The following is a 13,386-nucleotide window of genomic DNA, read 5'->3' on the forward strand; positions in this document are numbered from 1 at the left end:
TTGTGCCCCTCTGCGTAGCATCAGACTTTATCATAATAACATATTGTAGAATTAAAATTAGGTACTACATGTTCTCTAATGTATCCGTTTGGCAATGACTTGTATGCCTATAAGGTAAATTGTTGTTTAGTAATCCTTGGTCAACGGACTTTCCAAGCATGCAAAACACATACTGGTTTATAACGAGTAACTAGACAAATATTTGTTTTATCATGTTATTACCATAAACCACGTGAAGCAATGCTTCATATATTATATCCAGTGTTTTTCAAGTTCGTTGAAAATAGATTTTTTTAACTCTTTTAATATCGACTTTTGGTCGTGATGAATCCGGTAATCGTAACGACTATCGAGTCATTCACGACAATTAAACACGGAAATTAGTGTAATCCTTATGAGAGAGATATTAAAATAAACGGTGTCTTATTTTACAAGAAAGCTAATTGATTTGTTTGAATAGTAAGGTTTACGTCAACGCATATTTTCAAGTTTTGCTTAAAATAAAGCGATGATCACAGAACATTTTCGACATTTCCTTCATGCATTTTTCTAATATATTTATTAATTCTTAAAATAGGTACTATTGTTCGGGATTTTACAGTACCGATTCATCCTACCTCCGGCACAATTTTATATACGTGTTTTAAAATTTAGGTGTTCCATTTGACATGCAAAGTTACGCTCACAAAAACTAACCCGATCGACCGCTATGTCTTATAAAAAACTAGATCACATAGTTTAATAACCTCTTGGGCACAAAAAATATGCATCTAGATTAGATCAAGAGCAAATTCTAATCATAAAGGAGTAATGACCTCTATCTGTTCTTAAATGAACTCATTGTCGTAGGAAACACATTGCAACGCACGTGCTAGTAAAACTATAGGCTCTGGATAACATATGTATATAGAATAAACCTTTGTTATTAATGAGTATAGGTAGAGACTGAAAACACCACTAGCCAGTTGAAGACACAATAATAACTATGTAGCACAAATTTATTAAAATGTCAAAATTACATGATTATGTAAGTAAATATCAGTGATATGCAATGCGTTTGAGCTTAAAAAGCGAGCGTTGATGAGCAATTTTTAGTGCCGGAATTGTATTAAAGAAACAATCATGTGTGTATTACAAATAATGATCACTTGCTCTATTGGTGAAGGAAATATCGTGATGAAACTTTGCACGCCTAAAAATTGTTTAGCGCATTTCTTAAAGGCATGCAACAATGTTCCTAACCCGCGCTTGGCCAGAGTGATGGACTCAAGACCCAATCCCACCCTGGTTTGGTAGGAGACCTTGACTCATCACGTATAAAAAAAATGTCTACACCAAAAGGTTACTTGTCTAACTGATCACTAATAATCCAGTGTACGCAACTGGTTACTTTAAAGTACCTCTCCAATTATTTATTTTAGAATGTCTGAACTACTTCATAAAACTAATCACAACTCTCACAAACTTTCAAAAACAATATCGATAAAAAAGTGTAAAAATATCTCCAATCAAAACTAACAATTAATTAAACAAATCAATCGAGTTACGAAAAAAACATTAATTGATTAAGTTTTAACGACTTTGATTAAAAGACCTCAAAGAATTAACCCCTAGACTGAAAGTAAAGTAATAAAGTGGGACAAATCGACACCTACTGATCATTTATTTTTTCTAATTAAAACTAGGCTTGATAAGGTTAAAGTATTGAGGACAAACTGTTGAAGGATAAAATTAGATGTAATAGCCAATAGTAATTTTTACTTTCATAAATATTATGTTAAGAGCGTATCCTCGCCAACAAGCTTAAAAACTTGGCGAATAAAATTATTTGCTACCACTAATGTAAAAAATACCTTTATTTCCATAATAAAAAAAATAAAAAATAAATAGAGAGTTCCTACATGATGACGTCGAAAGCCAGATCCTAGATCTACTTGTCCCTGAAGAAGTTCTATAGTCCAAAGTGAAGCAAAAAGTCAAGAAATTACTAAATTAGCATTTTTAACTAAAAATAAATACACATATGCAACGTACAATGTCATAATATGATAGATAATCAAAAAAGGTCATAGTCTACTTATTACGAAATAAATATCCTGTTTGTTTTAAACTGCACAAAGATGCACAAAACACGTTATGAGACATGAAGGCCTTCAACTTTTAAATTAACATTCAGTGAGCGTAGTAAAATAAATAAATGTTGAATTTGTTACATCTTCATGCCTGTTAGATACCAAAGAAAATAATTATATATTTCACTAGCACTTCGCCTTTGATATTTTTGGTGCCATGTAATAGAGAGCGACTAGTGAGTACATCGACATGTACCGGGAACAATACCAAACGTAGCATCGTAGCTGGTAATTGCATAACATTCAATAAAATCTGTCTAAACCTAATTAAACCTCCGCTATAACTATTTCATATAATTATATTAAAATCTATTCTCGCCTAAACTCCACTGCTCACTAAAGGCAGAAATTATATGACTTAGTCAATCAAAGTTGAAGCTCTAAAGCCTAAAACTTAATGACCAAATAATAAATTCTTAGGCTATCATACGTTCATTATTACTTGAAGCTAACTTCAAGTTGGAAGCGATACCCAAAGTTTAATTACCACGAACTGTCAAAGTTTCATAAGATTGTTACATGAATTTTAGATAGATATTAAAGAATTTTATCAACTGACTAACTTTAATTGAAAACTTCAATGACGTCTTATTGTGGTTGGACTTTCTGAGGCTCTATTTATTGAAGATTGTTTTCAACTAGAAGATAAAAAAATATTTACTAAGGTCCAAACATAAGCCAACGTGGCAATGCTGCCAGAATACCTAGTACGTTACTATCCGGTCGTCAACGATACGGACGTGCGTGACGCACTCCTCTTTCTAAATAGGTATTAGGTTTATTTAACAATGAATTAATATCACATCTGAATAATATTAACTATTAATAAAATGTGAGTATTCAAAAATAAATTACACGTACAATAAAAATACCGGCAGCTCTAACATAAAAAACCAGGCACAGCCATACAATTTAATATTGACATTTCGTGATACTACTGGATTTTAAGTTTCCTTGTTTGATTTAATACGCGTAAACGATTAAGTACTAGCGAATCTCGAAAATTCACACGTGACTTCTAAAATTACCTTCATGGTCACAGGCATGAATAGTACGAATTATCTCACGAAATAAATATTTGTGTAATTCGCTAATCGCTGTACCTACTCAGTAAATATTATGACGGACCATTGTGGTTAATTCGTAAACGATATACGGCATACTTAGAGGAAGAAAACCAGTTTGATAATCTATTCACTCGTCTCTAATGTCGCCTTTATATTTGCCATTAAGGCACAATCAAATTATAGATAACTTAAATTCCGATCCACGACTCAAATCTGCTAAATCACTTCTCTGCTCTTGCTTGCAATAGGATAAGGGACACAGTTAATAATTGATGCTTTTGATGAGTAAAAAGAACCCACTTCTTCTCATATACCCTCAATAATAATATTATCTTAATAACTGATATTAACCTCCTTACCGTAAGAGCACTAGGCAATTTTTTTCTCCCAGAATAAAGCGACAGGTCAGGCTTTAAGCCCAATACACTGACCAAATGTTTTCGAGTTTATAATGATATTTACCCAAATATAGCGACAGCCGGCACTGTCATGGCCGCTCCGAGCAGGAACACGGCTCCCGGTAGAATGTTCAGCGTCGCCATGTAGACCCTGGAGTATAGGGGGCCGTACACTAGAGGCATCATCGCCTCAGCCAGACCGAATAGGGAGTTTACTTTACCTGGAAGAAAAGAGACGAGTTATTTTTGTATTTATCATGTTGAAGAATATCATATCTTAATATATATAATTCTTCTGTAAGTGTGTATGTCACTGAACTCTTAAACGACTGGACCGATTTTGATGAAATTTTTTGTGTGTGTTCAAGGGGATCTGAGAATGGTTTAGATTCACAATTTTGTCCACTGGACAATGTTTTTTTAATTAATTTTTAATTTATTAGACAGGACAACGTCTGTCGGGTCTGCTAGTATTCTATATTATTATTAAATTCTAAAAAATATTTTTCTGATTTTGTGTATTCTTATTCAGTTTATTTTTATTTGAATTAAAATTTTGAAAAGAAGTTGGAGACTTAATATGAATTCATCGTGTGAAACCTATATTTACTCGTAAATGCGTCATACCCGAGAACAATTAATATAAGTACTTAATAACAATAAAATTACATACAATAGTATGTCTACTTATGACTCAATATTCGCAAGGGATTCTCCATTGACGACTTGAGATTCAAAATAAACAAATATATTAGTTATCCACCAAACCACAATTAGGCTTAACTGACATGTTTTAGAGACACAAAACCTACGTCAGTGTGTGTAAAAAAATACAGAATTCAAATCTATACTTCTTTATCTATACTAATATTGTAAAGCTGAAGAGTTTGTTTGTTTGAACGCGCTAATCTTAGGAACTACTGATCCGATTTGATAAATTATTTCAGTGTTAGATAGTCCATATATCGAGAAAGGTTTTATGCTATATATCATCACGCTACGACCAATAGGAGCAGAGTACCAATAAAAAATGTTACAAAAACGGGGAAAATGTTGACTCAATGTCTCTTAAGTGACGCAAGCGAAATTGCGCGAGTCAGCTAGTTATGACATATAAACCGAATTATGATGTTTTCTATAGGCCTGGTTTGGCCTGGTTTGTGGTCAAGCTGTGCGCCCTGCAACTAGAGCTTATAGACCTAGACTAATGTGTTTTTAAACTCTCCCATTACACGTAACCAAACTAATTATATCAAACTTACCTAACTCTTCACTAGTCACGAGTTTGGAAGCGATGGAACGCATCGCGATGAAAGATGTTCCGTTGAAGATCTCTACTAATGGAGCTGCAACAAAAAATAATTTCACTAAACTGACTTGTCAATCATAACTTGTAGCATATTAACCAAGAAATAACATCCGTACTCATATTATTCCTTTAAATGAATACAAATTTATGGCTGATACATACTTTAGGGAAACAAAGGTAGCATGAATTATTATTATGTAGGAATGCAATCATTATGCAACGCTAAAGTACGGTATTAGTGTTACAGTGGTGACTATGAACTTTAGCATTATCATTAATATAATATCTGCTATATTTATCATTATAATAACTGTATATTCCTTTAATAGAAGAGTATTTCAACTTTGAAAAATCTGTATTAAAGTTAGTTACCCTCTGAACGTAAACAAGAAACTATAAAACAAGAACGTATATTAATTCGTATTGTGTATAAAACATTACTTACCCAAGTAAATCTCAGTGGTGGTAGTAGCGAAGGCGAATATGAAGGAGGCCAGGATCTTGCTGGTGCACGAGATGATGCCCACCACCGTGTCGTCCAACTTCATGAAGTCACTGAATATGCTAATGGAGAACAGCGTACCTGGTGGAAAACAAAACATCATTTAATTAGAAAGAAATAGATCTTGAAGTTTTGTTTTATTGTTGTGACTTTGGCTTTTCTTTATCAAGTTATAATTAACAGTCCTTGGTAATGTTATGGATGACGCTGTCGCAGCAAAGGGTGGTGAAAAATATACGGGCTACTCACTGAGGTCAAATGACTTTTTTACGAATCGATAGACTCTGAACAAAGTAAAAACAATTGTAGCTATAGTTTATACGTGCTTCATTTAAACACTATGAATTGTACATATTATTATATCGTTTTGAACAAAGTGCGAAATAATCGGTTTCGTAATTTCTCGGAATTCATATAGACTTTTTTTTAAAAATGTTAATCAAATATAGCTTGACTGTATGAACCAGCTTAACCCGAAAAGATAATATGAAAATTAATTTTATCATTTCTACAAAGACGGGAATAATTGCAACTTTCATTAAAATCCGTACTGATTACATTTCGTTGAAATTCTATAATGAGCTGCGTTTCATTCAGATAACTTTAAACTATATATGAACGAGTTGGCCTTTATGTATAAGGACGAGTACACACCTCCGACTGACTCCGCCTACAAATCTCTGCCCCCTAGTTCAAAGCCTGCTATTTAGTCTCCGTTTATTCATTTCTTTTCAGGAACCAGGTTACAATCGTTAAGTTGAAAAGAGTTATTTTATACATGGGCGTAACGGTATTGTTTGTTAGTTCATAATGCGTCAAATTAAATATTTGTGTACATTTTGCCGCATTTATTGCACTGGAGTCTACGTATGACATTCCAAGCATTGAACATAAAATTAATATAGAACTCTAAAGCTACACGTAGACGAGACTGGTCCGGAACGGCACAGACCTGTGAAAATCCAAAACGTCTGTGCGCGCCCTTACTTGCGTCACATTATATTCGAGAAAACATAATATAGATACACATCGTTTCCGAAATCCTCTCATCCGCGTTAATGAGACGGTAACTATTAAAATTATTGTATACATTTCTGCGAACATCGTATACTACTTGTATGTACAATGAATCATTAAAACTTACGATTGAAGCCTATTTTCGGAATTAATTTATGAACGTATTTTATAAATAAGCAAAAGGCTTTAAAAAAAGTTATTGTTAACGTTAATTCGCGAATCTGTAGCACAATTTTATTCAGAGCGATAATTTCCTACTACTTTTGACCACCGTCCAGTTATCAAGATATATTGTATGAATCTCTCTCAAAATCTAATGAGCGTTTCCAGTGGGCGCCCTAGGAACTATTCTTGCTGCGCACTATAAATACCAAACTCTCGAGATCTTGCTACAGTACCACGTTTTTCTACCACTATGGACTGCCGACAACCAATCATCGAAATAATTTGTATGACAAACGGTTCAGCGTCCTGAGCGGGCGTCGTAGGAACTATTTTGGCAGTACATTTTCAATGTCAAACCTTGATAGTTGATGGTTCCGATTGTAGAGAATCGTGCTATACATACGTTAATGTGTCTGCCAGTTTTTTTGACTTCTTTATTGTTATTGTCTTAGTCCGTATTGTGATTCACATTTCTATTTGATGTATCAAGAAAAACAATAAGAAAAAAATTGTGCAGAAGTTTGTTTTTTTTTTAATAGAAGAGGAGAGCATGTTTTATAAAAATATTCTTTACTTCTCGGCCAAAGTTACATGCGTCACCTAGTTTATCATGTTATAATTTTTATAAATCTTTGTACATAACCTAGGGACCCTTTCGACTATAAATTATGTGTGGGCCGCGCTGTTTAATAGAATAGAAATGTTAGATTACTAGTTCGCTTTGTAAAGACCTGTGTCAGGGGTCTGACTGTCAATAAAGAGTCGGTTATATTGTGAATGGTTTAGCTTTATTAAAATGTTGGATGAGGATTAAAGTAGTATAAGTGACCTTTTGATTCAATTGTATCGACCCCAATCCAGTATTGATACATAAGTAACGATCGTGATCAAGTATCACTTTCGCGATATCGTATCGACCAAATGTCAAATGTATATCGACAACCGGCTAGCTATTGAAAGAAAATGGTACGAAAATCTGATCAGCGCCTCTAGCGGGCGGCCTAAGAACTATTTTGGCAGTACATTTTAAATGTCAAACTCTCGATACTCGACAGAACGGATTGTAGTGAATTGCGATACTGGTCAAACTGTGAAACAGTAAACAACTAAAAACTGAGCTGTAGCCCTTTGTTACATATAAATGTACTGACTTATTAAGTTCTGTATGTGATGTTTCTTTATGTGTAACAAAAATAAATGGTTTTATATTATTATACAAATGAACTTACCAACTAAATTGGTGATGATACTGTAAGTGCAGAACATACTGAACTGCACCTCGTCCCAGTTGAAGCGATACCTCATGAACAGGTACAACACGTTCATTTCACCTGCGGACACATACTACGTTATAACATAATACATTGGTGCTATTCCCACAAGTAATTCATCCAAGTGCAATGAGTTTTGTTTTTCGAAAGAACAATGTCGTATTAAATGGTGGGTTAATAGAGTTTACCAGTTTACTGACGTGCTTTACTGACGGACTTAATATATTTTAACTTTTAACTTATTTACTTTTTTAAAAGACAACTCCCGCACTAAAAATGGCTCTTGTGTCGTAAGGACAGTTACAAACATACAAACAACGGAAACAAAGTACAACCAGACCCGAAACAATTATTTGTGGATCGCACAAATGACCCGTGTGGGAATCGAACCCACGACCTCCCGGCGCATTGCTAGGGCCTTGGTGACCTAAACCTTGCCTTAGGGAGTTAAGAAATATTTTTAATTGTTCAAATCGTTGCTAATACTACTCCAAATGACGTCATCGGAGAAAGGCAGTACATCTTGATGCCCTAACAAAGCTGGACTTCGTTTGACGGGTCAACATATTATTAGTATAAGTGATTATACTTTGTATTGGTATTGGTTTAGAACAACTTATGTCCGTAACTGCCTTAGAACTTATTTATTATTATTTATACGACTGACTCACCATGCAAAGGTCCGAATATAACACAGACGACGACAATGAGCAGCGAGACTCGTAGTCTCCGCCGCCGCGGGCCGGTCCTGAAGGCCACCGTGAGCGTCTCCCGGACATGCCGCGCGTCGAAGAACGAACACACCCACCCTCGACATCCTACTGGCTGATCCTGCAAACATCACAGATATTGTAACAAGAGACAACAGTGCTTTTATTGGTCTGAAAACCTGAAATACTCCTTATATTTTTGAAATCTATTTTTGTTAAGGCATTTTTGAAGTATTCGATGTTTCCAAAGTCTACATTCTGCATATTGTTGTTGTTTGTTGCATTTGAATCCACAGTACAGTTTAGTCCTTAGTTTTGTCCTTATTAACGAAGTAACAACAAGTAAATATCAGGTTGACTCAAACACTAAAAAAAAACAATAAAATTATATTGCACATGTCAACTAGACCCTAATTATGAACGGATAATAAAAAATCTACATCTGCACACGTCTCGTTTGCCTTCATCCATCAAATCGGATTCTTGGCAATTCAAATTCCACTACACTAAGCTCCCTTCGATCCAAATCTGTAATGTAATTGACTATAAAAAGTTTAAACGACTGAGAATAATAAATCTATCCAGATTCAATAAGACTCCTGTGGTTTGAATAAAAAGTCGAGAGAGAGCTTATTGCTGTTACTACTTCGATTGCTTTAACAAATATTTCGATGTACAAGTTTGTCAATTTTGTTTAAGAAAATATAACATTTTGCCTGTAATATTTTTTTATTAGACAAATGAAACGCCTACTAACCTATCAAAACTATACCAATGTCAAAAACATGGTTTTACAGTCCAGAATTATACCGCCAAAAATTAAACAAAACAATTCTTCAAGGTACTTCATTTATTTTGCAAGTATCGCAAAGAAATTTCTATTCAATAGCATTTCTAAATAAACACAAGAGTAGTTCGCTACACAATTAATAAAAGTTGCATGTTACCAACTACACAGCTACTTATAACATCATTCATACTCTATCCTCCATTCAAAACGATCAAAATTAGATTACAAGCTACTAAACTTGTACATTCTAAAAATGTACGAACAATTGTGACGTTATTTACATAATAGCAAACCGCATCTCTCAAGGGGCGACTTGGGAATATTCGAACAAGCCACAAATCGTCGACATCGGTGCAGACAATGCTACATAATTCCAAAACTTTATACACTGAAGAGCTCTATTTTGTACCACAGAGTAAATAATTGTAAACTAAGGACTTAAAATATTATAATGCAACGGGTCTTAAACGCGTTTAAAAATTAAATGTTAAGATACCTTATTTGTTTACCCGACGTTTCGATCAAATTGCATCGACCGTGGTCACGGGCGGACACCCCGATGACGCATGATGATGAAATAAGATATCCTAACCTTTATTTTTTATTCGCGTTTAAGACCCGTTGCATTATTATATTATGTATACGAGTCGCGAGAGTTAAAAATCGTTAACTAAGGATATGTTTCACGACTTATGTTGTAGTGTCGGATAGTTAGGTATATGATAGTTTTATATAACAATCAATCAGCCTAGTCTTTCTTCCAACTATGTAGGAGTCGGTTGCCAGTCTCACCAAATGCAGCTGGTTACTAGTACATTTATTATAGTTAGGCATATAAAACTAATCGTTAAAGGCCAGTTTCACAATTAACATGTCAGATAACCTATCTGCTAAATAAAGTGACAACAAATGTATGAAAGCAACTATCAAAATGCCATCGGGTATGCTATCTGCTAGATATTTCGAAGTAATCAAATCAGTGTTTTTTTTCTGAATCGAGACTCATGTGACGTTGAGTAGTATAAATATTCGATCAACAAAAACAATGCTATGTTCTCTACTGCATTTCTACGATTATGCAATAAAGAAACATATTTTTATTGTTCATAATACTGTAATGAATCTATATATATGTATTATATATATATATGTAATGAATCTATATGTATGTAGTCTAGCATATTAGCGCAACGATTGAAGTTCAATAAATTAGAATTAATCTGTTTTATTAACAAATCACGTTTCGTGTCGTGTTTAAAATAATTAAAGAATCTAAGTTAAGCAACTAGGTTATACTTAACGAAATATATATAATTCATTTCTAAAGGACAAACAATATATCATCCTCATAGATATTCAAATTGAAAAGACAGATTTAAATTCCACATAAATTCATTATGAAACAGAAATGAAATTCATTTAGCTAGCCGGGACAAACGAATAAGTGCAATTTCACGTTTAAACAAAATCCCACAATAATCCTCACTTTATTGTCATGTCGCTTTAAACCTGCAAAATGCATCAGACTGTGTTTACAACGTTTTTGCCGAATGCCTGGGGAGCTACTCACAAAACATCATTTCAAACTTAAAAAACTCGCAATCAAAACTTTGAACGAAAGAAAGATGAATTCGAAAAGTACCCACCAATTTTTCATGCTCTACAATTTTCTAGAAAAAAATGCTACGCGTTGGAAAATAATATTAAATTTTTCATAAAGTTCCATGTGACTGGCGTCATCAATTAACGTTAAAAAAAGAACTAATAAAATACGATATAGCAATATTTCATACAGTGGTGATGTAGATGTACTATTGACAATGTCAAAGGACCGGCGGCATATAAATCGCAGTCGACACCTATGCGAGCCTCGCGTAAAACGCTGATTGCGTTACGATGTCCCCCTTCGTTCGAATTTGCGTAGTGGGCGCGGAGCAATTTATCACTTAGACATAGGACTAACCGGCCTGTCGAGCTACTCTGCAAATGATGTATGGCCTCAACGCGCCTTACGCTTATCGCGACACATTCCAAAACTCCATTAACCCTAGACTTTGATCCAGAATCATTACGAACTAATGAATGACCCCGTAGTAATCGATTAACCTTCAGTTCATAAAAGTAAAATAATGTAACTCTTAACATACTTACTCTTTGCCTCTCCTCGGATATGACAGGATCTTTCAATCGAATGTATCCATATATCAAACTAGTCAGGTACAGACAGTTCGATATTAGAAAAATGCCGTAATATCCAATTTGCTGCAGCAGAATACCACTGAGGGACATGCCGATCGGTATTCCGAGAGACATACACAAATTGGCCACACCTACTCTGAATGTCCTCATTTCTTTTGTCGTAACATCACCTATGTAGCTGAATACACCGACGCACACTGTTATCCATCCACCGGTCAGCGACGGAAACAGATCTGAGAGGGCCGTAACCTCCAGAGGCAATTCGTAAAAGAAATATGTGTTTAGTATAAAACTCGTGCAACACAACACTTCCCCCACGATAGGTAGGAGTATACACGCTTTCCTTTTCCCTGTTTTGTCGCTCCACGAACCCACGAATAGTACTAAAATACACGGGAACGCCGTCTGAACGATGTTTTTCCACGCCTGCACAGACGCTGTTAACTTCTGCACCTCAGACTCCTCTATCGTATAATTCGCGGTTTGCCGCCTATTCAACGCGGAACACACTTCATCATCATACCCCAAATTAACTCTACACGCTTTTTCCAAATTTAAATTCTGCACTGCAAGTCCTGAGAATACATTAGACATAATATAACACGCTATGATAGGTTCCACCGTAATGTTCGACCGGATCTGCATCAACTTTTCCCTGACCCCTGGTCTCTTGGGCTTCGTTTCATCTTTCACCGGTATCTCGACTCCGGTCGTCGGCTTTTCAGCCGCCGCGTTGATCCCATTCATGATGTCTTAATGTTGTTCCACTTTATAACTCAATCAATCATCGTTAGAGATATGCTTTGACTTTCGGAGGTTCCCACGAGGTACGTTCCGGCCGCGTGCAACACCACATACATTTTCAACGGGCATCACACGTCACTCCATAACAATCACTGGGTATTCACTGGTCCACAGCAATCCGCTAACAGTGCGATAGTGTCGACGGGTCGAGCAGACTGAAGGATCCTCTTGTCTTAAGAGTTGATTGGACGGATACGCGTTCGAGTGGTGTCATTAGAGGCAATTGGCCGGGCGTAGTGTCGGCACACGGCGGCAGAGTGGCCCGGAGCCCGCAGGACTGCCTGGATCGTCGTCACAACCTTGCAATAAGTAGGCGTTTATCCCATTGGAGCGATGTCTGTCATTATATGAAACAGTGGGTACGCGCGCGGCACTATTAGTGCACGGTCAAGGTACGCTCGGTGCGTGGGTGACAGTTTCCATTTCGTTTTCATTGTGCCGTCTGTTTATATCACGCGGATGCGTCACGCGGAACTACTAAACTGTTGTACTGCTGCTAAACTTACTTGGCCTTTAATTTTTCTTCTTAACGATACATCTTCCTCTATAGTCGTTTCTGGATCCAAAAAAGCTCTTTAAAAACCCAACTCGGCATCTTACCAACATTATTTACCAACAAAAGTGTGATAGCCGAAAAAACAGCGCTGAAAAGATAATTCTTATTGTCGGGCGTCGAACCGAAGCTACTTTAGTTACAAATATCTTCCAGTAGGACGGGCGGTGCGTAATAAAGGAGCAGCGGGGAAACATTATTCAATATGAATGGTTTCCTTTAACGGCCCTTGCCAAAACTATTGCTTAACTACTTTTGCTTCGTCGGCTACTGAACACAAATTAAGAGGTAATATGCTGTACGAGAATTTAGGAGGTTTTGTATGTTGAAGCTTTTTGAATTGTTTTATGGGAAATCTTTTAATAACTTAATAGTTAGCACTGGTAGAATAGAAGTTTTAAAACCTCATTTTCTTATTATTGTAGATTAAGAAACGTGTTGTAATTACATATAATTGATGAGTGTTATT

General features: G+C 35.6%; 1 protein-coding gene across 1 annotated transcript in view; it reads right to left on the reverse strand.

The window, feature by feature from the left end:
- The window catches only part of LOC142972797 (putative peptidoglycan muropeptide transporter SLC46), a 20,288-nt gene extending 7,629 nt beyond the window's left edge, over nucleotides 1-12,659 (reverse strand). The window contains exons 1-6 of the mRNA XM_076114095.1: nucleotides 11,513-12,659; nucleotides 8,533-8,692; nucleotides 7,820-7,921; nucleotides 5,352-5,489; nucleotides 4,860-4,943; nucleotides 3,662-3,818 (exon numbers count right to left, since the gene is read on the reverse strand). Of these exons, the coding sequence (XP_075970210.1) occupies nucleotides 3,662-3,818; nucleotides 4,860-4,943; nucleotides 5,352-5,489; nucleotides 7,820-7,921; nucleotides 8,533-8,692; nucleotides 11,513-12,307 (1,436 nt within the window). The 5' untranslated portion in view covers nucleotides 12,308-12,659. The remainder of the gene's footprint in view (nucleotides 1-3,661; nucleotides 3,819-4,859; nucleotides 4,944-5,351; nucleotides 5,490-7,819; nucleotides 7,922-8,532; nucleotides 8,693-11,512) is intronic.
- Between the last annotated feature and the right edge of the window lie 727 nt (nucleotides 12,660-13,386).

This window comes from Anticarsia gemmatalis, chromosome 5 (assembly GCF_050436995.1).
Source record: "Anticarsia gemmatalis isolate Benzon Research Colony breed Stoneville strain chromosome 5, ilAntGemm2 primary, whole genome shotgun sequence".
Classification (NCBI taxonomy): Eukaryota; Metazoa; Arthropoda; class Insecta; order Lepidoptera; family Erebidae; genus Anticarsia; species Anticarsia gemmatalis.